We start from the raw sequence: 26,520 nt of genomic DNA, 5'->3' as shown, positions 1-26,520 counted from the left end.
TCGTCACAAAATGCCGTGGAGAGAATGGCTATCTACTCATCCTCACTTTCTCTTATTCTAAACCAAAGTAATTTGATTAGTATTAAATAATGAAGAAAGAAACTGCCACTGATTAATGACACAAGTAAATCCCACTTCATGTATAAATATGTGCCAATATTTGAAGTAGTGGACAGAAAAAGATGGAGTGCCAAAAAGTTAACGAGGTGGAGAGGCAAAACCAGCTCCCACAACCTGAGGTGCCAAACAGGGGCACCACCTTCCTTGGAACTTGTTTTAATGGGCTCAATGCTTTATCAGGTCTCGATTTCCTCTTTCCCTCTTTTTGCCGTAACTAAACCAGTTTTAAGACATGTAGACAGGGAACTTACTATGTATATCAGTAGCTAAACCAATTTTAAGAAATGTAGACAGGAACTTTCCTATGTATAATATCAGTAACATTTTACCTGTGTTTTATTTGTTACGTTCTTCTGCTCTTCTTTAGGGAATTCAAAAAACAATCGTTTTCAATATCATGATAATTGTTTTGAACCGCCATTTTTCTTCCTCGCTTTTTTTGGCATACATGGTTCTGGTCCAATTATTTACTTTTTTTTCCCAGCTAAACATAGGACTTGTTGAGGTAATCAGGACAGTGCTTCGATTCATGGAAATATTAAAGGTGAGCTGAAGTATGACCGAGAATGATAACAATTAATTACTGCCCTGTTTTGCAGGTGTTGGGATACTCTCAATTCCCTATGCGCTTTCTCAAGGAGGATGGCTGAGCTTAATACTGCTTTTTCTGGTGGCAGTTCTCTGTTGGTATACAGGATTACTTCTAAGACGTTGTATGGATTCGGACCCGCTCATCAAAAGTTATCCTGATATAGGAGAGCGTGCTTTTGGATACAAAGGAAGAACTCTAGTATCCATCTTCATGTATCTTGAGCTATACTTAGTAGCTGTTGAATTTCTGATACTAGAAGGTGACAATTTAGACAAGTTGTTTCCAAACACAGGTTTCAAATTTGCTGGACTATACATTGGAGGTAAAACAGCCTTTGTTCTGCTCACTGCGCTTGTAATCCTGCCAACGACATGGTTAAAGAGTCTAGGCATGCTGGCCTATGTCTCTGCTGGTGGGGTTATGGCTTCTGTTCTTTTGGTTGGTTGTGTTTTGTGGGTTGGTGCAGTTGATGGTGTGGGGTTCCATGAAAATGGTGTGCTTTTGAATGGGGGAGGATTACCTACTACTTTAAGCTTGTTCACCTTTTGTTACTGTGGTCATGCAGTTTTCCCCACGTTGTGCAATTCCATGAAAGACAGAAGCCAATTCTCCAAGGTAGGAAGCTACGTGGAAACTGAATCTTCTTATAATTGGCTCTCTGGTGATGATATCTTTTCAGTTCAAATTTATAGGAGTATTGTGTGGTTATGACCTTTCTCTTCTGCATTCTCTCCTTCGCAGGTTTTACTTATCTGCTTTGTTACAAGCACCATCACTTATGGATCAATGGCAGTTCTAGGCTACCTCATGTATGGAGAATATTTGAAGTCTCAGGTGACCTTAAATCTTCCAATCAGAAAAATTGGTTCAAAAATAGCAATATACACCACTCTAATCAATCCCCTGACCAAATATGCGGTCATTACTGCTCCAATTGCTACAGCTATTGAGGACACATTGGTTTTCCGCAACAGCAGATATCTCAGTATCCTCATCAGAACTGTGATTGTGATAAGCACGGTAGTTGTGGCACTTACAATTCCCTTTTTTGGATACGTGATGGCTTTTATTGGTGCGTTTTTGAGTGTCACTGCCTCCATGTTGTTACCCTGCTTGTGCTACCTTAGGATCGACAAATCTGCAAAAAGATTTGGGTTAGAGTTGGTGTTAATTGTGGGAATATTGATAGTCGGGTCTTTTGTGGGTATAATAGGTACATATACTTCTATCAAACAAATTGTAAAACATCTCTGAAACTTAAAAGATTGTGCCATTAAGCCTACTGACAATAAGATAAACAATTCGTAAGCGCAACTTTTGCCTTGTACGAAGATCATGCAAGTCGGATGCAATGCAGTATAGGGTTGAAATCTCTGCCAGAGCAAAATAAAGAAAAAATCCAATTCTGCCTTTTAAGGTCCAATCATATTTTCCTCTTCAAGGTACACGCCGGATTTCCATGAGACTGCATTTTCTATTCATTTCTCAAGAGCTGGTTTTAATAAATAAATAAAATAAATAATGTCAATCTTCTTGTTCAATTAATTTTCCCAACAACTAATGACACAGCATTTTCTATTATTTCTCAATGACCTTCAATTCTTCAGGCAAAACGAACCCGCCAGATACCATAATTTCTCTTCTACATTGACATGTCTAAAATGATGATCCTCATTCCCCTGTGATAATGACCGACGCAATTCAGTAGAGACGAGTCACACCACCGGCCCATATACTGGTTCAAATGACTGAAAGTTGTGAGTGAAAAATAAACCAAATGGCGTCCATGCCGGCATTAGGCAATTAGAAAGATCAAATTCATTATGCAGATAAATTTTTCCTTGTATTCCATTGATGGTGAAGCTACAAGTATATGCAGAGAAATATTTATCCTGTCAAATCCTTGTACTAAAAAAGTCCTATTACATACTGCTATCCTGGACTGAAACTTGTCTACAGTATCCGTGTTAAATCAAGAGACTCAATGTAGGTTGGAGGCACTTTTAGCTTCTTTCATTGCTTGATAACATGCCATTTGAGAGTAACTTCGACAATTTTAGTCTTCAACAGCCATGCAGTTCGATGATTGCATTAAGTTAACCTGCATTCAAATCATTCTAGGTTTTAACAACATGGAAGCATGTGCAAATCACTTCACAAAATGTCAATGGTTCCATTTTTAAGTTAACTTGGAATATCATATGCCCATTCCAACCCTCAAACACTAATCAAGTACAGCATGGCCTTGATGTTTTCATTTCCATAGAAAGAACATTACACTGCTAGTAAGATACAACTTCAGGGAATGAATAATAAAATATTTTGGGCAACATCCTGTAAAAAATAACAGATTGAAAATGGTACCCATTAATGTCAATACTTAAACACAAAGGGTTTTGTCGAACATGTTCCGAAAGGGTAATTGGAATAATTTAATTTCCATACCCAATGATATTAAATTACAGAAGCCATTCTTCCACGGTTATGGAAATAGATCAATTCGTTATATAAGTGAATTTTTCCAAGTATATCAATTAACGTGTGCCCTTAGGTCACATATTAGAAAAACCAAAATATAAACTTCTCAACTACTATAATGATAGAAATGCTATTAAATATGTATTCATAAAACCTCAACCTGTCCTTCAAAATGATAAGTCTTTCGCGTGAACCAGCACACCTCAGACAACTTCTCCTAATGTGTTGTTATTGCATTCATTTTTGCCTAATTGGATCTTTTGACCTGAGATGATTCAAACGTGCAGTTCTCTTAGAAGCAAAAGCATAAAGATGAAAAAAGAAAAAGAAAAGGAAATGGTGACCAAAAAAGTTTAGAAACTCTTAAAGAGTAAATATAGAGACCATCACATCATGACCAAAGGAAACACTCACCCACTTGGAAGCTGTCTTCTTCTCCAAATATTTCTGCAATGGTCCTAAACCTTTGGTCGTCTGGTAGAAATGCCAAAGCAAACATTACATTTACCATCAAGATACAAAAACATTCAGACAAATGGATACATATCCAACTCTAGGATAGATTGTACAAAATCTGAAGTGAATGACAAAAACAGTTAATTCAAGCATGTATATATAGCAACTTACACTGAAAACATAGATACACTTTAGTACAAACACATTTTTCCTGTATTCTTTATATTGCTTTCAAGTAAATTTTACCTACAGAGGTTTGACAATCAGAATGCCCATGCCTGCTGTCCTGAAGTGCCTTTTGAACTACTAAATTGCTTTTAGATCGAGCTAGGCTCCGTATATGGGTCAAACGTACAATTCTTTTATGTAAATCCACACTTGATTTCTTTTCTGTCCCTTCTTGCACCTGTGAATGATTTTTGGACCGCGCTTGATGTCGAATATGAGTCAGCCGTGTTCTTCCTTGCAATTGCCCAAGTGTAGAATTCCCAATACTTTGCTGCACTAATATATTACTTTTTGATCGAGCTAGACGTCGAATTTGACTTAAACGGAGAGTTTTACCATCACATCGGAATCCATTCTCTTTATTTCGTACATGATCTATTACAGGCATCACGCCAATTTTTTTCCCAGGATATTTCTGATCTGAAAAGGGATGCTACATAAACATAAAAGGAAAGGCAGATGATGTAGTAATTGAACAGGAGAATAACACTGACCAGTAACTGTAGCATCACTAAGATTTTCTAATGAATGTTGAGCCCTTGGACTAATATGCAACCCTGATCATATATAAATAACTATCAACACAACATCAGTGAAATACTTAACAAACTTGAAATAACCAAACACACTTCACAAATTAATGCACTTACCTTCATGACTTCTATCATTCATGCGCAATCCATCAAAGCTTTCCTCAGATTCCAGCATTAGTTCAGCAGACTGTGCGAGAATCAACAGATGATCAGCTGCACTTTCCCCATTCAGTTGCTCATTGTCTATTTGCCCATCTTCACTCAGGCATGCTAGTTTGTACTTCATTTTTCTTACCTGTCTAGATTGTTCACTAAATTGGCTATGCTTATCAACATACTGCTGATGGGCAGCAGCATGCCGCAGGGTCTTCCACAAATTCTGCTGCACATCTGACATCTGGAGTGATTTTGGCTCTGCAGCTTCACCCAAATTTTCGTTCTTTTCTTTGAAAACCAAAGCTTTCTTCTTTTTTGAAATGTTTTGAATATGTTGCCTCTGTTTGATTGTCATCTTCAAATGCTTCGAGCTACTAATCAGTAATCACCATCTGCTTTTCAACATCATGAAACATGAGCAAAAGAAAGACGACAGGATAATGCGTTAAAAACTAAAATGCATAAAATTTCAGCGCCCGCTTCACAGAAAATTCCTTTTCCAGTCAAGGCCCAAAACAAGAAATTTCAAATGGAAATCACAGAGATTTCCCGTATGAAGACCTTAATAGATTATTAATTGCAGAGCTGAAAAGCGTGGAAAGGAAATTAAAACCATAAAAGAATAATCTCCATAAACTGAAACTCCGCTAGCAGTTTTGGGATAATTTTATATGCACTCGTAACCAGAACCCAGTTCAAAAAACACAACAACATTTAATACCATGTTAAGATTTTCAATTATACTACATTCCCAATTGAGTTTCAATATCCAAGTTTCAGGCTTTGGAGGAATAAATACGCATTATCAAGATTTAATAGACAATGACGAAGGCTGAAAAAATTAATTAATAACAGTGTTCTACTATTAATTTGCAAAAATAAACAAATAGAATGAGGTTAGCATTAAACAGAACATGTGGGCACATGAGAAACAAAATGTATATTTTTCATTGAAAAATAAATGGAGTAAGATTGTGGGGCTTACCAGAAAGAAAGGGTTTTTTTTTTCCCCTTAAAAAAGTGGAGAACAGGAAGGGCATGAAAGAGACAAGATGAGGACACAAAAAATACCTGTCAAACAAAAACCCTAAACGGCGTATCCGAGGAATCTGAATTTTCCAATCAAGGTGGGGAATACTATTACTAGGGAGGTAGCATCAAAATAGGATGGGCGTATGCCACTTGTTATTTTTACAGGTTGCCACGTTGACATTTGTTAATAAAAAGAAAAAAGAAAACATTGCCTTAATAGTCTAATGACTCTAATCGAATTTGGAAGGGAGTTAGATATTAACTTATATCATTGTCCCGTGCTAAGAAAAATACTTAAACATCACTGATATAATTTTTAATAACAAAAATATAATTATGAAATCAAATATATAATACAATTTAAATTATAAGATCAGGATGAATCAGTAAAAAAAATAAAAATATATAAAGCCTGCTTAAAAAAATATTCAATCAAACAAAATTAAAAATAACTAAAACAATCAATATGTCAAACCCATGAATTAATTATGAGATCAGGATAACTTCATAAAAGTAAAAAAAATATATAAAATTTAATTTTCAATCAATTCAATATTACAGGTGAAATAAAAAAAAATAAATTATAAAAAAACATAATAAAAAAACATCTAAGTTAGTATAAATAAACATGTTAAACTCACAACTCAAATCATAAAATTAAAATAAATTCATATAAATTAAATAAAAAAAATCATGAAGCCTCATCTCTATAATATCAAATGTTAAAAGTTAAAATAATAATAATAAAAAAAATTTAATTCATGAGTTTAATATATAACTAACAAAAATCTAAAAAAAAATACAAAATACAAATTTTAAAAAAAACCTAATATTAAATAATAAAATTAAAAATAAAAACTAAAAAAGATAAATGGTTAAATAATAAATAGTGTTATATGGTTGTGACTAAATCACCCACATCCTTAATGTTTTGTTAAAATTAATAATAATAATAATAACAATAAAAATAACAATAATAATTATAAATTTTTTAAAGTAATCTTGAATAATAAAATAAAAAATAATAATTGAGTTATTAAACAGTAAAAGTGTTTAAACAAAACTAAAAAAAAAAAACAAGAAACAAGATATTATTTTAATGAATAGTTTAACGTAATCCAAACAGGTTTTTTATATACGGGTTTATCTGTGTGTTTGTAGCGTTTTTTAGTTATTTCCTGGTAAAAAAAAAAGTTGCAATGCAGCCCCCCCGGACCCACCTGATACCAAAAGAAAATTAAAAAAAAAAAAAAAAAATCTTATCTTTTCCATTCCCTCCACTCCACAGCCTCAAAACATTCAATTCAATTCCAAATCACATTTTAATGAAAATGGCAACAGCACCGTTTCCACCAGTGATCCAACAGTCTCCCGCACAACACAGTTCTTATCACAACACCACATATGCATCAAACCCTCTCTCTTGCTTACCCAAATGCACCTTACTTAAAGAACTTAAGCAAATTCAAGCCTTTTCGATCAAAACCCACCTCCAAAATGACCTCCAAATCCTCACCAAGCTCATCAACTCTTGCACCCAGAACCCTACCACCGCCTCCATGGACTACGCACACCAGCTGTTTGAAACAATTCCCCAGCCAGACATTGTCCTCTTTAACTCCATGTTTCGCGGCTATTCACGGTCCAATGCCCCTCTCAAAGCCATCTCTCTCTTTATCAAAGCTTTAAATTGTAATCTCTTGCCGGATGACTACACTTTCCCATCTTTACTTAAAGCGTGTGTGGTCGCTAAAGCCTTTCAACAAGGTAAACAATTGCATTGTCTTGCTATCAAACTTGGGCTAAATGAGAATCCTTATGTCTGCCCTACACTTATAAATATGTACGCTGGGTGTAATGATGTGGATGGGGCTCAACGAGTGTTTGATGAGATATTAGAACCGTGTGTTGTTTCATATAATGCTATTATAACGGGCTATGCTAGAAGTAGCAGGCCTAACGAGGCACTGTCTCTGTTTCGCCAATTGCAAGCTAAGAAACTTAAGCCTAATGACGTTACCGTGCTCAGTGTTCTATCTTCGTGTGCATTGTTGGGTGCATTAGACTTAGGGAAGTGGATCCATGAATATGTTAAGAAGAATGGACTGGATAAATATGTTAAGGTGAATACGGCACTTATAGATATGTACGCCAAATGTGGAAGCTTGGATGGTGCGATTTCTGTCTTCGAGAGCATGAGTGTAAGAGACACGCAGGCTTGGTCTGCGATGATCGTGGCATATGCAATGCATGGGCAGGGTCAAGATGTGATGTTTATGTTCGAAGAAATGGCGAGGGCAAAAGTGCAACCTGATGAGATTACATTTTTAGGCCTACTGTATGCTTGTAGTCACACTGGATTGGTGGATGAAGGTTTTCGGTATTTCTATAGTATGAGTGAGGTGTATGGAATTATTCCTGGGATCAAGCATTACGGGTGTATGGTGGATTTATTAGGTCGAGCTGGACTCTTACATGAAGCTTATAAGTTCATAGATGAGTTGCCGATCAAGCCCACACCTATACTGTGGCGAACCTTGTTATCTTCATGCAGTAGCCATGGCAATCTGGAATTGGCAAAGCAAGTGATGAACCAGATTCTTGAACTTGACGACTCTCATGGTGGGGATTATGTAATTTTATCAAACCTGTGTGCAAGAGCTGGAAAATGGGAAGATGTGGATACTTTAAGAAAATTAATGATCCATAAAGGTGCAGTAAAGATTCCTGGGTGCAGCTCCATAGAGGTAGATAATGTAGTGCATGAGTTCTTCTCTGGGGATGGTGTGCATTACGTTTCTACAGCTTTACATCGAGCTCTGGATGAGCTGGTTAAGGAGTTAAAATTAGTCGGATATGTACCAGATACTTCTCTAGTCGTTCATCCTGATATGGAAGATGAAGAGAAAGAAATCACTCTTAGATATCATAGTGAAAAATTGGCCATTTCCTTTGGACTCCTCAACACCCCCCCAGGGACAACAATCCGCGTGGTGAAGAATCTTCGAGTTTGCGGGGATTGCCATTCTGCTGCTAAACTTATATCGTCACTCGTTGATAGGGAGATAATTCTTAGAGATGTCCAACGATTTCATCATTTCAAAGACGGGAAATGCTCTTGTGGGGATTACTGGTAGCAGAGCCTGTTCAACTGAAATTCCTCCTTGTATGATTGAGACATCTGCATCGTCCCTGTCTTTCAACAGCTATCTCTCCCTGCTATCATTAGAAGGCTTCGGAGTTGGTACTGCAGTTGCTCCTAATTACTCCATTCGTTCAACATATATAAGTTCTCGAAATCTCTAGTTGCTTGTAAAGAATCAAGAGTAGCAGGGTCGGTTCCCAGTGCCGATCCCTGTAAGTTTTCATCAGGCACGTGCACATTGGTGTATATTCTGAACCATTGATGTGCAGCAGCAGGCAAATATTGATCAATACATCATTACCTTTCTAATTATAATGTTTATTTTCTTTACCGGTGATGAAAAGAAGCGGCACAACAATTAATTTCTTCTAAAGTCTAAACACACCGCAAAATGCCGCGGACCATGAGAGCCGTGAAATGGAAGGCCAATTAATCATATTCATAGAATTAAACGTTGTTATATAATTTTGAAAACAATATGAAAACATACAAAAAAAAAAATAGGTTGAAGTAAAGAAAAATTAAAAAATTAAATTTTTCAAAAATATTTTTGAAATAAAAAAATTAATTGGCTCTAAATCATTCATATTGAACGGTTATATTTACAAAATAATAATAATAACAATAATTCTTTCTTGTGGAATTCAAACCTGCTCCCATATTGATATGAACAGTCCTAGTGATTCTTTTTTATTTGATGAGGTGAATAAATTTATTTCTTGAATTGATTTCAATCCATGGAAGGAAAGATGCTACTATTTTTTCTATAATATATTGGAGAACCAAATGTAGAAATAATCTCCTTCGATTCTCCCGCTATATCAAAGACCATGGTATATATCTCTTGCCACAATGAGATTCATGCACCTCGAACTCATAAATGCATAAATCTGAAGATCAGGTATACCTACAGTTCCGGAAATAAACACTGAAAGTTTTAGCCACCAGAAAATGTTCACCCGAGAAATTGACAATGAACCTGGCGGCATGATGAGAAATAAGTACGAGATCAATAATATTTCCGATGAGTTTAAGAACAGGTTAAACTTTCACGAATAATTAGATGGACAGTGGACATGCATATGAACTTTTTAGGAAATGTGCACGCGTAAATATTGCCATGAATTGATTGATAAGCTTGGAACAGCATATCCTGTAATTGATACTCTGAATGCAGGCAGTCCTTATTGGCCTATAACTCTATAAAATGCGCCTCATACCATGTTCTGTACGATCATATCATATCACATTTAAAAGCCTTTCAGAGTTGTTTGAGGCTGTGTTTCTACCTGTGTTTTGAGAAATTTTAAAATTTTTTATTTTTTTTTGCTAAAATTATATATAATTTGTGCTTTTTGGATTGTTTTGATGTGCTGATGTCAAAAAAAATTTTTAAAAAATAAAAAAACATTATTGACATGTATTTCAGCACGAAAAGTTATTTGAAAAGTAACCATTACCACACTGACAAACACTGAATAACTATTTGAATAGATGGAAGCCAACAGTTCTACCTTGATCAAGCTTCTGGTACTTTTGTGCCTATCAGTACTTTCTGTTTCACAGGACTTCGACTTCTTCTACTTTGTTCAACAGGTAGGTTAGTTGAGTTTCTAATGTCTATATATATGAGTTTCTTCTAAACTACTTTGTTTCTCTCTGTTTTTTTTTTTTTTTTTTTTCCTGCTCTTGGTTGATGGTTTTTGTGTCGATATTGCAGTGGCCAGGATCATACTGTGACACAATGACAAGTTGCTGTACCCAACAACTGGAAAACCTGCGGCTGATTTCGGCATTCATGGACTTTGGCCCAATTACAATGACGGGACATACCCAAAAAACTGTGATGCTAGGAGCCCCTACGATCCAAAAAAGGTAGTGTTGCCCTTGAAATCATCTCCAGAAAGCTGTCATTCTTTGTCCTTGTACTGTACACCAGGAACACAATGGTTTTTTATTTATTTTCAAAATGGGACTTTAAATTCTACTAGTCCCTGCTAACAGGAACGCAACATGAAAAAATAACGAGTAGTGGTTCTTTACAGCAACAATTTGGTCGAAATTTTTCATCTTTCCATTTCATAACCAATATATCTTGTGACAGATAAATGAATTTTATAGGAAACAGAGAAAGGACGACTTCCTAAAATTTCAGTTCACAACCATTGATTCATATAGTAATCGACAGTCTCTTGATAAGATTACCTATACTTTTGTTTCACCCCTTGTATTTTCTAATGATTAACGTAATCTCTAAAGAAATCCCTTTGATCAATTTCCAGTTTGAAAGAACTCATTTTAATATGTTAAGTTGCCAGACATGAAATTGTTAAAAGCTTTCAAGTGAATTGGAATTCAAATTATAGCTACATAGAAAGGAAGCAATAGCTTGCCAGTTACAAGCCTGCGTTGAGAAACTGGCAACAGAGGGTTTCTAGTGGCACAAGCCCTCCAACTCAACTCAAATTTCTAATCATGAAGCCCAGCCCAGAAAAACCTTAAGGTACACATAAGCCAAACGTTCTTCTTTGAATCATCAGGTCCTCTCAGTGCATGTTTTAGTTGATGTCATGTATCTGGTTTCGGTAGAATTCTTTGCACCTTTCTTTGTTTGTCTTATACTTTTATAATAACCGATCTTTTGGTAAACGGTACAGGTTGCAGACCTAAGGAGCGGTATGCAAAAGAGTTGGCCAACGCTAGCTTGCTCAAGCGGCACTGGAGTAGCCTTCTGGACACATGAATGGGAAAAGCATGGGACGTGCTCCGAGTCTACTCTTGACCAACATGGATACTTTCAAGCAGCTCTCGATTTGAAAAAGCAAGTGAACCTCCTTCAGGCACTAACAAATGCAGGTAAATCGTCTTCTTTTTGTAAAATTTATAAAGTCCAGACTCACTCCTTTTAGAGGAGAGCTGTCCTTTGCCTAAATTTTCCCCCCCTTAAATGCTACGGTAGCTAATGGTTGAAGAACGAAATGTTGCAGGAATAAACCCAGATGGGGGATCTTACAGCTTGAGCAGTATCAAGAGTGCTATACAAGAGGCAGTAGGATTTACTCCATGGATAGAGTGCAATACTGATACATCAAGGAACAGTCAACTTTACCAAATTTACCTGTGTGTGGATACTAGTGGGAAAAATCTCATTGACTGTCCAGTGTTTCCCAAAGGAAAATGTGATTCAGAAATTGAGTTCCCTTCTTTTTAGATCCGTAATTGAGACTAAATTAATGTATTTCCTTTGGTGTCTTGTTTACTGATAAGCAGTTGATTATAGTCTTACCAGTGTAATTGTTTTCCCAGCAAGTTAATTCCAATATATGTTTCGGAGAGCTGTTAAAAACCTTTCAGCCAATTTCAACCCAAAATCATCCCAAATCCTACCCTCTCTCTTTTCTAAGGACTATGGAGAGCTCTCTTTCTCTCTAGGGTTTTCCCTTCCAGTCCTCCTGCTGCCACGTTACCCGATGCCCCTTGATCCGCTACCAGCCTCTGCTATCTCGGTCGTGTCTTTTGTCTGATCCGGAAATAATCTCCCTTCCATCTACTGATTGCGCCGTTTCCTCCATTTATCTTTGTTTGGATTCTGAAAAAGAGAGTCTCGACTCGATTTTTCTTGGTATCTTACTTTAATGACTTGTTCTTTTGATGGGTTTTGTTTGTCTTGAATGCTTCGATGTTGCAATTAAGGTAAACTCAAAGTTTGAGAGTATGGGTAACAATTTGCACCGATTGAAGCTGAATTTAATTAGGTTTTACGAATGGAGTGAGGCATGCTTGTTGGGATTTGGATTTGAATTTCTGTTTGATTTTTTTAATGTTGGGATTGCGAAAATATCAAAATTGAATTCATGATTTTCTGCCACTTTTTCAAGAAAATTAATGAGACTTGATAAAATTCATTAACAAAATACCAGAAGTTGATTAAAAATTATATCCTTAATAAAATACCAGAGATTTATTAATTAAACAAATATTTTTAAATCTGTGATCAATGTAATAGGTGATTAAACATTTTAATTCGCCTCTCATGTTCTTTGTAAGGAAAAAAGCATGCATTGTCTGGCATAAGTTGTTATGCACCTAATCTACCTTGTGTGATATCTGCTCTCTTAATTTGAAAGTAATAAAATAAAGTGTTATTTATGCAGGCCATGCACAATATCTGATATTATCCCAATTGACTCACATAACAGTATCTTTCTTCATAGTTTAATAAATATACTAACATAATGCATACAGAGAAATGCTAAAATTTTATATATATTAGTTTCATCACATATCATAATTAAACAAGAGCTAACAAGAATTATGGCAGTTGTACATTATTTATACACATGGTTCATTTCATGTACTATAATATTAGTCTTTACTTAACATGATGTATAAATGAGAAGTACATAATAAATCCAATAATAATATCTTTATTGCAATATTATAGTTTGTGTATCTCATCAGTACTGTCAAATACATAATTATTATAAAATCATGACATAATATCAACAATTATATATCATGATACTTATTTTTTCTTAATGATTGCTAAAAATATTTTTGTCTTACTAAAAGAAAAAATGTTCGATGACCTTCTTAGTGTCATCTCATGTCGACCATGACCGGGGATTGATCTTCTTAAACTGATACCAGGTTTCGTAAGTTGACCGGCCGATTTTACTATTTACTTATCATGAAAATCTATTTTTAATTTTTACCAGGAAAGAAAGAATTTAAATATCCATACCCTTTCAAGAATTTAAACCCTTTTCAAAATCTTACCAGAAAAGGAAGCTGGTTTTTTATTTTATTAAATAATTTTAATAAGAAATAAATTCTTGAAAATTGAATATTTTTTTTAATATTTGATAGTATTATAAAAAATATATTGAAAAATATTCTCTAATAGTTAGTAGTGCTATGAATAATAAGCTGATTTTTTTTTAATTTTGTTTTAAATTTATTAAAATAATGGGGTTCAGATTTCATAAATAACAAAAATTGAAGGATAATAAAATTAAAAAAATCTAATCTCTTAAATTATTTTAAATAATAAAAAATAAGGATGAAATCTAATAGATAAAAAATTTTCAATAAAGAAAATAATTAGAGAAAAATAAATAAATAAAATATTGACCAAAATTAATGTAAAGTTAAATCAAATATTAAAAAATGAAATTGTAAAAAAAATAAAAAAATATATAATAATTAAAATATTGAAAAACAAATTTAATTGTATATTACGCACAAAAATAAGCTTGAGCTATTGTAAATCAAGGAAACAATGGCCACACTATTAGGCTTCGTTGAGGATTCAAAACCATCAATTAATATTAATTTCCTCGATATAACTAAAACAAACACTAAACCTTTATTTAAAAGGAAAATTAAACAAGAGAAGAATAAACAATTAACATTGGACCACATAGATCTAGATCTAAGATCAAGATTTACACACACAACAAAAACACGAACAAGGAAAAAAAGTCCAAGTTGTTGTCGACGACAGGCATTGATGATGGCTGGGCCATCGCTCTTTTTTTTTTTTTTAAAAAAAAAAAAAAGAGAGAGATTTAGTTTTTTTCTGGGGGGGAGTAACCTCCATGTTATTTTTCAAATACATACAGGAGATGTCGTGGCATTCACTTTAAAGAAGACGCTCCTGAAAAAAGATGAATTAATCTCGGTGGATGAAAGTTGCTCGAGGAAATTACATGATCGTTCAGACACCGTTTGCCATTGCGTTTTAAATGGTGTTTTGCCTAAATTTAATTTATTTATTTTTTTTGCTAAAATTGAGTTCGGTTTGTAATTTTTGGATCGTTTTGATGTGCTGATGTCAAAAATAATTTTTAAAAAATAAAAAAATATCATTGACATGTATTTCAGCACGAAAAGCTATTTAAAAAACAATCACTGCCACACTACCAAACACGCTCTCAATAAGATAAAAAAAAAGTTAAAACTTTTACTATACGTAAAGATGGTAACGTAACAAAGCAGAAGATGGCTTGGAAAATAGGCTACTGCCCTAGCCTATGGAAGCTGGCCCGAAACATTCAAGAAAGTTCTGAAAAGCGTCCCTCCTCGGGCTATAATTTTTTTAAAAAAATGTTTATGAAAAATATTATTTTTTTATTTTTTATTTTAAATTAATTTTTTATATATGTTTTCATATCATTTTAATATTAATATGTTAATATAAAAAATAATTTTAAAAAATAAAAATAATTTATTTTAATAAATTTTAAAATAAAAAACATTTTAAAACATAATAACTATTGCATTTTCACATACCCCGTATCTCTATAGGATCAGTCGCCTAATTAGTGCTTAATAAATGCCGTGTACTTGCTTACTAATCACCACCTAGATATGTATAGAAGCTGAAAGTTATTTATCGTCTGTAATTAACTCGGTAGGTTGTTGGAAAATTGACCCGATAATACAAGCATGGTACTTGTACCCTGCCCGTGGTTGTTGGAGAGCTTTTTATAAAAATTATTTATATATATATATATATATATATATTTTTAATATATTATTATTAAAAATAAAATTTAAAAATAAAAAAAATATTATTTCATATATTTTCAAATTAAAAATATTTTAAAAAATAATAACTACTGTTAAAATATAAATTATGGGGTCTTAAAAGCTGCCCTTCCTTATGCATATCTACTAAAACAACAGCTACTAAAATAATAGGAAATGGTATTTTGCCAACTCAGCCTACTATAACCATTGATTAGGCGGCAATTAATCAAGTTTTGAAATATTAGCGTGACTGCAAACAAATACATAAATATAAATTAAAACAGTTATAAAACATGGTATAATTTGACGGGTTGATTACTTGCAGATTAAATCTTGTTTAAATAAGTAGCTGAAGAATCCTAATCCTTTTTTTTATTTTCTATGACATTATTTCATATTTTTTTAATAAAATTTTAAATTTAAATTAATTGAAGTCAATTCACGCCTCAATTGCTTCTCACAGTCATAGCATTATCACTTTGAACATGTCTTTTAAAAAATGAAGAAAACTTGTAACAGCAACATATCAGCTTATTATTATTTTTTTTCAAACCATGACGGTCGCAAGTAAATCATCCCACAACTATACCAATATTAAACTGAATAATGGTAGTTTATCTTAAAAAACATTAAAAGATTTAAGGTGGAAATCATGTTCAAAATCAACCACCTCATTTCTTTATTCCTTATTTTTTACTAAGTTTTCTTACAAGGTTTTTAGGATTCAATTATTTAATACTAGTACGAGAGTAAACTTATTTAACAATCAAAACAAACCTCCAAATAATATATCAGCTATTATTGACCATCTAGAAGAGCTTAACACTTCATCTTTCAAAGACACGGCTTAAGAAGGAAGAAAAGAAAATACTGTTTCAATATAAACCGTTCATCTAAACTCTGTTAAATTTATATAAATACTAATTAAATCTGAAATTAAAATATAGTTTTGTATTTATGCCATCTCATTCAGGAATCGCTAACAAATCTTGCTGCCAAAGACATATAAAAAATTAAAAGCTAGCCTCTTGCCGTTAGGTTCTCTGTGAGTGAACTTGAAGGTTACACAGTTAGCTGAGCGGTCCTTCTCACGCGTGGATGTTCTCAACAGCGATATTGAGAGCCGACCCCTGCCTACTGTTAGTTTGTCTGGTGGAGGCAGTGTTTGAAATTGTGATATTAATTGTTTTTTTAAAGTAATTTTTGTTTGAAAATATATTAAAATAATATTTTTTATTTTTATTTTTTAAAATTTAGTTTAACAAAAACCAATTAAAAACAAATTAAAAATAATTTGAAACAATTTTTTTTTTTTTTTGAAAAACACAACGTGAATGTAAAGACAAACAAGTTGTTAAAAAGGTCCATTTCATCCGCGTAACCAGGGATTATACTGTCCTTTGGTTTTTTAATTTAAGCGCAAACGCAAGAGAAGATCAATTAATTAGATTTAATCGAGGAGAATTGGTTCAGCCAAGTAACTAACAATGTTTTTATAATAATCCAGAATGTTCCCAGCTGGCCGTGGTGTTTGTTGTTATTGTTGGATTTGCTTTCCAGACCATTTTAGCTTGAAAAATTATTAATTTTGTAATTTTTTTAAATATTAATGTAAAAAGATATAATAATACTATTTTAATTTACACTCAATCAAAAAACATTTTAAAAAAACATTCATTACCTATTCATTTAAAAAATAAATAAATTTAAAAATATCTCGTACTCATTTTTCTTATCGTCAATGCATGAAAATCAACCTTTGACATGTGATTGACAGGAAAGAGCACACAAATCATGAAAATCCACGTTTTTAATAATAATAATAATAATAATAATAATAATACGCCCACAGTTGTATACAAATGATTTGATATTATGTTCGAGAGGAAAGAGCATTCACGGTTATTGCTAAATATTTTTTTAAAATCTATTTTTTAAAACCAAAAATGTAAAAATTAACACCATACTAATCATTCACTAAATATTCAAAATTCAAAATTTGCTTTTACATGCTTACTTTTGCCATTAGAAAATAATGACTGTCGTCACAAGGCCTGACAGCTGTGTGCCAATAGAATTACCTTGAGTAGAACAGGAGAAAAGAAAAACACGAAACGGTAAACGCGAAAAGGAAAGGACTCAAAGGAGAGAAATGGGAATATAAAATGAAGAAGAAAGTTTATATAAACAACAATACTAAAGAAACATCGATCACATTGCGCGGCTGTCTGTCATTGGCCTTTTGTGTTTCACGGTCAATAGCCGGGCCCCGCTTCCCCGCTTAAACTTCACTCTAATTTTTTTTTTTTTTTTTTTATAAAGTCCACGCCCCCTAGGGGCTGTTTGGGATCCCAGTCCACGAATACCTGGACCGTTACATATACGAGTATAGAAGATAAGAGGGGAAAAAGCTTCATCTCCATACTCGAGAACTGTTCATTTAAATAAAGCCTCCATATTGAATATTAATAAGTAAATAGTAGTTGGAGTATTTTCTCATATGTTTCCGTAGTTGACTAGTCAGCCTGATAAATTACATTACATAACAGCATAATTCATAAACCTATTTATTTAACACACAGTGAAATTTATTATCTTCCTTTCCTTTCCCTCCGTGGAAGCATGGTTAGTTGTAGTTCAAAGCGACAAAGATCTAACAATAGAACACAACCGCCTTCATATCTCTCCCTCGGCATTCTCTCTTCTTCTGCAGATTCAAGATTATAAAGGAAAAAAAACAGGTTTGTTTTTATTTGTTTTCTTCTAAGCTTACTACCCTGCTCAGTTACTCGAAGCGGTTACTACTGTACCGTTGCTCTGTTTATTACTCATTTCTTTACATTATCGATTAATTAGTTCAAAACTCGCTTTAATTTTGACTTGCTGCACTCTCCTTGGATCTGTCTTATTCTCTCTTTCCTTTTTATTTCATCTGTATAAAGTCTACCTGGTTTATGAGGCAATCGAGCAGCCGAGAAGGTACCCTGTTCTTTGTTTGGAGTTTGAAAAGACTCTTTGAGGAAAGCTGGCTGCTGTCTTGATGTGTACTAATCGGTGTTTCTGTTTTGAGATTCGTGATTTTATTCTCTGGTTTTTTCCCCGGGAAACAAACGGGGAGATTGTACCAGTGCGTGAGATTTCTAGACTATACAAGCATCTTAGATTTTTTTTTTTTTTTCTGGCTTTCTATTTTTGATTTTTTGCCGTGTCAATGGTGTCTTCTTGACTTATTTTGGTCAAGCCTTTCAATGGCATTTTTGGTAATTTTAAAAGGAAATGCGCTTTGATATTTATGAGCCAAGTTTGTATAATTAGTAAAGAAACATAATTAACAGACCATCTTGAAGCGATTTGGCAAATTCAAATTTGGTTAAAATCTACGAGTATTAGTTTTATAATCAAGCATTAAATCTAAAGGGGTCCTTACGTCATTAGATTCCATGGTTAGTATTTATTGTTAACTGCAATTGTAATTAACCGGTTGTATCTGTTTGCCGCAACCAGGTCTAGAAGTTAAAGAATCGTCATCCCACAATTCTAAATGGAGGAAGCTTTTTCTTGTTTATTTTTTTGGTCATCAAGGGATATGCTATAATAGAGCCACTAAACAATACCTGCTCCCTCCTACTGGACCAATAGCAGTGGGCTAGGGAAGACATTGACTTTGTTGACTCAGTCCTTATCCTCGTGTTTTTGTACAATAAATATGATGGGTTTCATGAAAAATGTTGCGGTAGTCACTTTTTCGGGAAATTTATCAAAGTTAAAGGAGATGGTGAGTTTTGGATATTTTGAAGTCGAAAGAATACTGCGGTTCTTGTTGTTTTGATTGTTGATCTTGGAAATGATTCGAGTTGTGTAGTACTGATTTACTTGTGATCAGTTTGATACTACTTTCTGAAACTTTCTGAAACTTTCTGAGGAAACTCAGCTCAAAAAAGGAAGCATTGCATCCATTTTTATTGTTATACAGCATTTTCCTGTGAGGTGAAGTTTGCTTCCCGTGTTCCATTAAAACTAGTTTCTGTGTGTGCCTTACCTCAAAACTAGAATTGATTTTCGTAAATACCATATGGACTGCATGTTTTCCTAAAATTTGGTTATCTTTTAAAATTTTGCATGACACGGTCATTTATGGAAACTGTAGCTTTACTTAATCTTTTGGCACATGCATATTCATTTAAGCATTTTCTTAGCAAACTTTTCTACTTGTTAACAGATTAATGAATTTGGATTCCTGCAGCTTGACAATCTTGTGCGAAACATTTAATGAAGTTGTGTGGTGGAGTTGGCATTGATTCCTGAGCGATCCAGCTGCTGTTTTGTCAGGACTGAAGTATACGTCTGCAATGTTTTGTTGCCATCTCTACCAGATAGCTGACTGAGAATAAGAGGAACTAGAACTTCTTTGAAAATGAAATGATCCTTCTACAATTGTATCTCAGATTCTGTTTGTTTTCTCACTGAAAATCAGATGTCAACTGTTTGTTCTGGATATATCAATCTTTTCCTCTTTCTTAGCACCTCGGCTTCTGGAGTTCCATTGCAAAATTATTTTTAAGAGATTCATTCACATGAAGATCATCAATTGTGGGATATATGTTCCTTTAAGCTCAACCACAAGAGAAATAGGCCTTAAGATTTTTGGCACCTCAGTCTAAATAGCAGAATGAAGAAGTGGTACGGTGGTGTTCTGGTTGCATCCTTGTTCATGTTACTGATCCTTAGATATGGTCTCCTGAAAAATCCAATCGGAGGAAATATTCTGTTGAATCCCTCCTCCAATGCAAGCAAGCCTCTTGAATGGGTGCATCCTGCTCTTCCACCTGCAGTTCAAAATCCAGAGACTTCTTCACAAGTTTTTTCTACAGATACTATAGTCTCCAGTCTGTTTGCTCCGAGAAATATTTCCAATGAAGAGCAAAAGTCTCTGCAGACATGGAATCTACTGAAACGCTTGATTGATCATGCTCAGGTTTTAGCAAATGGAGTAGAAGCTATTAAGGAAGCTGGAAATGCGTGGAGCAGCCTGATGGCTTCAGCAGAAGAGGAAAGACTTAGTTATACAAATGAAAGTTCAAGTAGGAAAGTGAAAGAGAAACAATGTCCTCACTTTCTTAACAAAATGAATGCAACAGAGCTTGATAATAGTGGTTATAAATTATGGCTTCCTTGTGGCTTGACTCAGGGTTCGTCCATCACAATTATCAGCATTCCAGATGGTCTTCTTGGTAATTTTCGGATCGACTTAACCGGGGAAGCACTTCCAGGGGAGCCTGATCCACCCATCATTTTACATTACAATGTTAGGCTTCATGGTGATAAGATTACAGAGGATCCTGTAATTGTCCAAAACACCTGGAATGCGGCTCATGACTGGGGTGAAGAGGAGCGTTGTCCTTCTCCATCTCCTGAAAAGAACAAGAAAGGTAGAAACCTCAGCTACTTTTTTGTTATATCCAATGCAACACAAGTAGGTTTATGCTTGCAGTTTTATTTTGTGTTTGTTCAAGTTTAATAGCTCATCAATAGCAGTTAAGTTCAGCTTCTGTATCCTGATCTGCCAGTTCTTTATTGTCTTCTGTTTTTTCTCCTCTGGTCCTTTTGTAAAATTGTTTTTATATATTGCATCATCCTATTAATAGAAATTAAATTCCGCCCTGAGATTCCTGTAATTTTCCACTTTTAATGTGGAAAGTTATAGTGGTAACCACTTTGTGCTCAGTTATTGATGAGATGAAATGAAGTGGATGTTTACACATTGATCACTTAATCAAATTGTATCTAGATGAAACTTTCCAAGTGATTGAACTAGAAGTTTGTGATGTGGTATCTGGCTGCTGTCGTCTATACCTTTTGTCCAGTCTAAGTCAGTTAAAGTTAGTGACATGGTTATTAAGTCTTTTATGTGGTCATAACTCTATTAGATTTATATGCCAGTGGACGAGCTGGATCAATGTAATAAGATGGTGGGCAGAAATGATACTCGGGTGACTAGCATGCATTCTGATCATTCAAGAAGGTCCTCACTTCAGGAAGGAACTAAAGCAAGAAGATATTTTCCATTTAAGCAAGGTCAGCTATCTGTCGCAACGCTTAGAGTGGGAATGGAAGGAATCCAGATGACTGTTGATGGAAAGCACATAACATCTTTTGCATATCGTGAAGTAATTTCCTTGCTTTGACTTTTGTGTTACTTTTGGAATTTAGTTTAGCATGCCAGTTTCTTCAGATTCATTCACACGCTGCTTTGTTGTCTGTTCAGACTTTGGAGCCATGGCTAGTTAGTGAAGTTAGGATTTCTGGGGACCTAAACCTAATTTCAGTTGTGGCTAGTGGTCTACCTACATCGGAGGATTCAGAGCATGCAATTGATCTAGAAATACTCAAATCAGCTCCTCTCTCTCCAAAAAAAACACTGGATCTCTTTATTGGTGTCTTTTCTACGGCAAACAATTTTAAGCGGAGGATGGCTGTTCGAAGAACATGGATGCAGTATGCTGCAGTGCGATCAGGGGCAGTTGCAGTGCGCTTTTTTGTTGGTCTGGTGAGATTTATATAAAATCCTTCATTTCATGCATCAACTTTTACGGGAGTATTTCATATTGATCAAAAAATTGGAGAAAAGAAAAAAATTCCTGATTAAGGATTGTGCACCTTGTTGAAAGCAGAATTTGTTGACCCTGCCATGAAAGGAGCATTCCTTTTATAGCAGGACCGGAGTTTCCATGTGAGCCATTTTGGGATGGTGGTCTCAGTAGTGATAACATCAATTTGTATTACAGCCTTTAATAACTTGTTTTGTGTGTGTCATTTTCTGGTGGAACAAACCAAAAGTTTAAGGTGCGCGGTTATAATTATGTAAATCTGTTTGCTGGCCCACTTACAAATTTGAGGTGTGTGCTGCAGCATAAAAATCAAATAGTGAATGAGGAACTCTGGAATGAAGCACGGACATATGGAGACATACAGCTGATGCCTTTTGTTGACTACTACAACCTCATCACCTTTAAAACTTTAGCTATCTGCATATTTGGGGTACATATCTGTCTCTTCTCTAGATATACATGGATGGCCGGACCTTTGCCACATTTAACTCATCTGTTTAACAGACAGAGGTTGCATCAGCTAAGTATGTCATGAAGACAGATGACGATGCGTTTGTTCGTGTGGATGAAGTGTTAGCTTCTTTAAAGAGGATCAAAGTGAGTCATGGGTTGCTCTATGGATTAATCAATTCAGACTCTCGGCCTCATAGGAGTACTGAAAGCAAGTGGTATATTAGCCCTGAGGTAACTCTCCACTCACAAATGATCACTAGTTTCTTTCAAATGTTTTTTTGTCCTTTAACTTTGCTGATTTGGAATAATTTGAGATCATGCTTATTCTATGTTATAACAAAAAATATTCAACTTCTCCTAATGTTAGCACAGCTGTCATGTTAGTTCCACATTTGGATGTTCAACCAAAACTTGTGATTTGCTATAAACGCAATTGTTTGCAGATTCACCCAAACAAACATCACAAATGAATACCCGTCATATGCAAAAGATCTGGTGAATACTCTTATCGCTAGGATTCCAAGCAGGACCCTAGAATTTTAGGTTGGTTTAACTCAGATGCAGGTTTGGTTACCTGGTATAGATAGATGCATGTGAAGTCGACCTCCTTAATGAAGCTTTACAATCTAACTGTAAAGGAAGTGCGTTTTGATCTTCTTCTATTTCCTTATCCTCGTTTTTTTTTGTTTATGTTATAAAAGGAATGGTCTGAAGAGACCTATCCCCCCTGGGCACATGGTCCTGGTTACGTTGTGTCCCGTGACATTGCCAAGGCAGTTTACAAGAGATACAAGGAAGGTCGTTTAAAGGTATGAGAACGAATTGCAGTCTGGTACTTTGTTAGAAAATGAAAAACAACTCTATTGTTCCAAACCAGCCACAGGCAATTCTATATATCTCAAAATGAAAACTGTTTATGGTTGATGTGACAGATGTTTAAGCTAGAGGATGTAGCAATGGGTATCTGGATAGCTGAAATGAAAAAGGAGGGTTTAGAAGTTAAATATGAGATGGAAGGGAGGGTCCATAATGAAGGGTGCAGGGATGGCTATGTTGTTGCCCACTACCAAGCTCCTAGGGAAATGCTTTGCCTGTGGCAGAAACTTCAAGAAGGGAATGGTGCTAGATGCTGCGGTGATCGGTAAGCTTGATTGATCACCTTTTGTTATTAGGGCTCCACAAGACCACATGCTTTAATAGAATTATCTCCTTAACCAATTTCTAATTAAAAATTTTGCTTACCAGATTTAGCAAATAGAGTCTGCTTAGAACTAGAGGAGGGCATTTGGCTCTAGGCCTTCCACAAAAGTAGTTGCCTTTGTATAATTATTATTATATATTGTACTTTAGATTGTTACTTCAAGTCACGTACGATCGATGCACGTAGGAGAGATTGGTGCCTTGTATAGAAGATTTCTGTCTTGTAACCGGTTTATAGAAATTCTTTTTGTCGCAATATAGTCATTTTGCCCTTAGCAATTCTTGTGAATGTGTTATAAAAAATTTACTGCCTTTCACTTGTTTTGTTTTTGTTTGTTTTAGGTTGAATACTGCCTTTCACTTTTTGAACAATACTTTAGAGTACCTAGCTTATGTGATCATATTGATATTAATATTTATATTAAAATTGATATGATTTAGGTAAATAGAAATAGTGTTTAAAACTATAAATAAAAACCCAATCAATTTTATTATATGATTATCAATTGATACATTAACAAAAACTAAAAAAATTGAATGGCCATCACTCTATATATGAATGGTGAATCACGAATCATTGTTAACATGTTATTTATTTTTTAAAATTGCCTTTCAAAATTTTTTCTTCAATTTTTTTATTGATCGTTATAATTTATTTTAATTTAATATTAAATTATTAAATAGAAAATAATTAAAAAGATTGTTAAATTCAGTGGAGTCAATGATTCGGGTCACAAGTTTAACAAGTCAAACTGTGAAGCCCGAGTTAATTTAATATGTTATTATTCCAGTATTAAAATAAAAAATATTATCTTGAATTTTTTTAAAAACCATGTTTTTTACACTTTTTACACGTCCAAATTATTTTTTGATTTATTAAATTAACTGCATTATAACTTTCATAAGGCAAAAAGTTAAATAAAAGGTTTTCTAAAATTTGATACGTTGAGTTTAATAAAAATAACAAAAAACTTGATCCCAGCCTGAATATTTTTATTTTGAGGTTCAACACAATTTTGATCCAACTGGAGAGCGTAGAACAGGCAATCTAATTTAAGTGGATGTTGTACAGATTAGTGGGTAAGAAAATCATTTTCTATTGAACCCCTGCCTCCCGGTTTGTGAATCGAACATAAAATTCTATACGCATTTAGATTTAAAAAATCTTATGATCATTAAAAAAAAATACATTCCTCTGCAGTAGGAACTAGCAAATACAATCATTTCTAACTAATCAAATGAATAAAAAAAGTTTTAACAAAAGCTGTTCTATCGATACTGAAATGGCAGAACTGAAAACATAAAAGAAAAGGTCACCCTAAAATTAATAATACTCACAAGAACACACTCATAACCAATCAATTAGACATGCATCCAATGCCATGTCGACTAGTAGGGAACACTAAGAACAGACAACTGCAAATTACACCAACCATGAGAGGAAAACTCTCCATCACTTCACCCATCTCCTTAACATGCCCAGGAAACAAGCACTCAGTCACTCTATGATCCGACAACGCAATTGCCATGAATACCATCACCGACATTATTGCATGAACAAAATCGGTAAACCCAACCCTGTACCTCTCATCTTTAGGCACGTCAACTGTAAGACCAGGCTTAAAAACAGCCAACCCTTTTGTAGTCACAAAGCCATAGTAAATTTTGTCATCTGGGCCCTTGAAACTGTCGGTGAAATGAAAGAAAAAGCAGGAAAGAGAGCAAAGACCAAGAAGGGCATGGATCATCAGGGCAGTAACTGGTGTGCACACTCCATTCTTGGATATTGATGGAAGAAGCATTTCAAATGTCAAAAGGGTGCCCGTTGGAAGGAAGTTAACAAGCATAGATGTCTTGGAGATTGTTTTTTGCATTCCTTTAGCCACGGCTCTCCGTTTGCTGCCTGGTTCTTTAGGGGCTTTGGTGAGGGTGCATAATGGCTTTGATGGTCTTGTTTCATCATCTTGATGGGATATTCCAGTGGAGATTTTGTTTAATTTAGGTTCATTTTGCGGGGATGCAGTGTAGATTCTGATTCCAATTTCTTCTCCAGGAGTTTGCTCCATTTTCGCTGGTTGACAACAGTGTTATCTGGAGCAGGAGAGGAGATTAAAGAGAGAAATCTTGCTGAGAGATCGACAAAAAATAAATGGTTTAGGGCTTTTATAGGAGTTTGACAGTAACTGTATGAAAATTTCAATTTCTAACTGTCAAACGGTTAGCGACGGCCTCTCCAGTCCGAATGGCTGCCATTCACTTTCACACCGTTCCCAGAAATTAATACACTTGATGTAATAAAAAAAAAAAAAACCCTAACTTAAATACGTTAGAGACCAGATTGAATTGGAGTGAAGGAAGAGAGAGCTCTTTTAACCAGTTGGCTTATCATTTGCATTCTAAGAAACAGCTACAATTCAAAGGAAAAGAGAGAGCTCTTTTAGATCAAGATTACATATATCCTTTAGAACTCAAGCTTACTTTTAGAACGAAAAATATAATTATGTCGATTTGAAAAAATAAAACTTGATAGAAGAATATAATGGAAGATCTTATTGGAGATTTGATCAAATGATTTTTGTGGATGAAAACCATTGTAGTTCTGTGTGTGAAGTTTACAAAGCTTTTCCTTGATTGCAATAGTTAAAACTTTGACCGAAAAGATAAAATAAACAGTAGAAATATTGAATCGAAACATAAAAATGGGTATATCCCATCTCAATTCATAATGATTATTTTTTTAAAAGTATTTTTTATTTAAAAAATAATTAAAAATATATTTTTTATTTTTTAAATTTTAAATTTTATTTTTAAAATTATTATATCAAAACAATTAAAGAAATAAATAAATTATTTAAAAAAAAAATACCGCATTCCCAGATATCCCTGAAATGACAGAAAGAAAAGCAAGCGAAAGAATGATTGATACTTGATACTTTTGCCTTTGGTGATCCTCACCACTACTGTATCGAATCAATTATATTAATT

At 34.2% G+C, this 26,520-nt stretch overlaps 6 protein-coding genes across 15 annotated transcripts; 4 read left to right on the top strand and 2 right to left on the bottom strand.

The window, feature by feature from the left end:
- Nucleotides 1–176: 176 nt before the first annotated feature.
- LOC118043047 (amino acid transporter AVT1I) lies at nt 177–2,135 on the top strand. 2 transcript variants are annotated; one of them, XM_035050854.2, is made up of 3 exons: nt 177–300; nt 720–1,327; nt 1,454–2,135. In XM_035050854.2, the coding sequence occupies exons 1-3, from the start codon at nt 183–185 to the stop codon at nt 1,964–1,966; spliced, it is 1,239 nt and encodes a 412-aa protein (XP_034906745.1). In that variant the 5' UTR covers nt 177–182; the 3' UTR covers nt 1,967–2,135. The 2 variants fall into 2 exon arrangements, with proteins under 2 accessions (XP_034906745.1, XP_073267867.1); XM_073411766.1 differs by lacking the exon at nt 177–300 and adding an exon at nt 326–625.
- On the bottom strand, nt 1,730–5,701 carry LOC118043045 (uncharacterized). 6 transcript variants are annotated; one of them, XM_035050853.2, is made up of 8 exons: nt 5,549–5,681; nt 4,703–4,955; nt 4,525–4,594; nt 4,369–4,431; nt 3,893–4,294; nt 3,605–3,664; nt 3,351–3,455; nt 2,534–2,813 (listed from the first exon to the last, which is right to left on the bottom strand). In XM_035050853.2, the coding sequence occupies exons 2-7, from the start codon at nt 4,916–4,918 to the stop codon at nt 3,394–3,396; spliced, it is 873 nt and encodes a 290-aa protein (XP_034906744.1). In that variant the 5' UTR covers nt 4,919–4,955; nt 5,549–5,681; the 3' UTR covers nt 2,534–2,813; nt 3,351–3,393. The 6 variants fall into 6 exon arrangements, with proteins under 6 accessions (XP_073267869.1, XP_034906744.1, XP_073267868.1 ...); XM_073411768.1 differs by lacking the exon at nt 2,534–2,813 and adding an exon at nt 1,730–1,850 and having other exon boundaries at nt 4,525–4,955; XM_073411767.1 differs by having other exon boundaries at nt 4,525–4,955; nt 5,635–5,701.
- A 1,083-nt stretch (nt 5,702–6,784) lies between these two features.
- Nucleotides 6,785–9,061, top strand: LOC118043044 (pentatricopeptide repeat-containing protein At2g02980, chloroplastic). Its single transcript, XM_035050849.2, has one exon. It carries the CDS (start codon nt 6,921–6,923, stop codon nt 8,730–8,732), a length of 1,812 nt encoding a protein of 603 aa, XP_034906740.1. The 5' UTR covers nt 6,785–6,920; the 3' UTR covers nt 8,733–9,061.
- A 1,173-nt stretch (nt 9,062–10,234) lies between these two features.
- LOC118043043 (ribonuclease 1) lies at nt 10,235–12,023 on the top strand. The gene is given in 5 exon segments (XM_035050848.1): nt 10,235–10,336; nt 10,461–10,497; nt 10,500–10,615; nt 11,398–11,596; nt 11,728–12,023. Coding segments are annotated over 5 exon segments (678 nt in total). The 3' UTR covers nt 11,952–12,023.
- Nucleotides 12,024–17,807: 5,784 nt separating this feature from the next.
- On the top strand, nt 17,808–23,859 carry LOC118043042 (beta-1,3-galactosyltransferase GALT1). Of its 4 annotated transcripts, XM_073412082.1 has the most exons (10): nt 17,808–18,015; nt 18,217–18,401; nt 19,518–20,703; nt 21,215–21,441; nt 21,540–21,821; nt 22,184–22,312; nt 22,387–22,566; nt 23,037–23,144; nt 23,268–23,476; nt 23,581–23,859. In XM_073412082.1, exons 3-10 carry the CDS (start codon nt 19,944–19,946, stop codon nt 23,591–23,593), a joined length of 1,908 nt encoding a protein of 635 aa, XP_073268183.1. In that variant the 5' UTR covers nt 17,808–18,015; nt 18,217–18,401; nt 19,518–19,943; the 3' UTR covers nt 23,594–23,859. The 4 variants fall into 4 exon arrangements, with proteins under 4 accessions (XP_073268183.1, XP_073268181.1, XP_073268182.1 ...); XM_073412080.1 differs by lacking the exon at nt 18,217–18,401; XM_073412081.1 differs by lacking the exon at nt 18,217–18,401 and having other exon boundaries at nt 19,494–20,703.
- Nucleotides 23,860–24,812: 953 nt separating this feature from the next.
- Nucleotides 24,813–26,202, bottom strand: LOC118043041 (protein DMP9). The gene has a single exon (XM_035050843.2). The coding sequence runs from the start codon at nt 25,599–25,601 to the stop codon at nt 24,894–24,896; it is 708 nt and encodes a 235-aa protein (XP_034906734.1). The 5' UTR covers nt 25,602–26,202; the 3' UTR covers nt 24,813–24,893.
- Between the last annotated feature and the right edge of the window lie 318 nt (nt 26,203–26,520).

The sequence above is a fragment of the Populus alba genome, chromosome 10 (assembly GCF_005239225.2).
Source record: "Populus alba chromosome 10, ASM523922v2, whole genome shotgun sequence".
In the NCBI taxonomy this organism is placed as follows: domain Eukaryota; kingdom Viridiplantae; phylum Streptophyta; class Magnoliopsida; order Malpighiales; family Salicaceae; genus Populus; species Populus alba.
Note: the sequence above shows the minus strand (reverse complement) of the source record. Positions and strands in the feature narration are given on the sequence as shown.

Coding starts and splice junctions, on each gene's coding strand:
- LOC118043041 (XM_035050843.2), bottom strand. CDS start 25,601: ATGGAGCAAACTCCTGGAGAAGAAATTGGAATCAGAATCTACACTGCA.
- LOC118043042 (XM_073412080.1), top strand. CDS start 19,944: ATGAAGAAGTGGTACGGTGGTGTTCTGGTTGCATCCTTGTTCATGTTA. Junction 21,442..21,539: donor CATCTTTTGCATATCGTGAA/GTAATTTCCTTG, acceptor TTGTCTGTTCAG/ACTTTGGAGCCATGGCTAGT. Junction 21,822..22,183: donor TGCGCTTTTTTGTTGGTCTG/GTGAGATTTATA, acceptor TGTGTGCTGCAG/CATAAAAATCAAATAGTGAA.
- LOC118043044 (XM_035050849.2), top strand. CDS start 6,921: ATGAAAATGGCAACAGCACCGTTTCCACCAGTGATCCAACAGTCTCCC.
- LOC118043045 (XM_073411767.1), bottom strand. CDS start 4,918: ATGACAATCAAACAGAGGCAACATATTCAAAACATTTCAAAAAAGAAG. Junction 4,432..4,524: donor GAATGATAGAAGTCATGAAG/GTAAGTGCATTA, acceptor ATATATGATCAG/GGTTGCATATTAGTCCAAGG. Junction 3,665..3,892: donor TGATTGTCAAACCTCTGTAG/GTAAAATTTACT, acceptor CATTTCTACCAG/ACGACCAAAGGTTTAGGACC.
- LOC118043047 (XM_035050854.2), top strand. CDS start 183: ATGGAGTGCCAAAAAGTTAACGAGGTGGAGAGGCAAAACCAGCTCCCA. Junction 301..719: donor TGGGCTCAATGCTTTATCAG/GTCTCGATTTCC, acceptor CCTGTTTTGCAG/GTGTTGGGATACTCTCAATT. Junction 1,328..1,453: donor ACAGAAGCCAATTCTCCAAG/GTAGGAAGCTAC, acceptor TCTCCTTCGCAG/GTTTTACTTATCTGCTTTGT.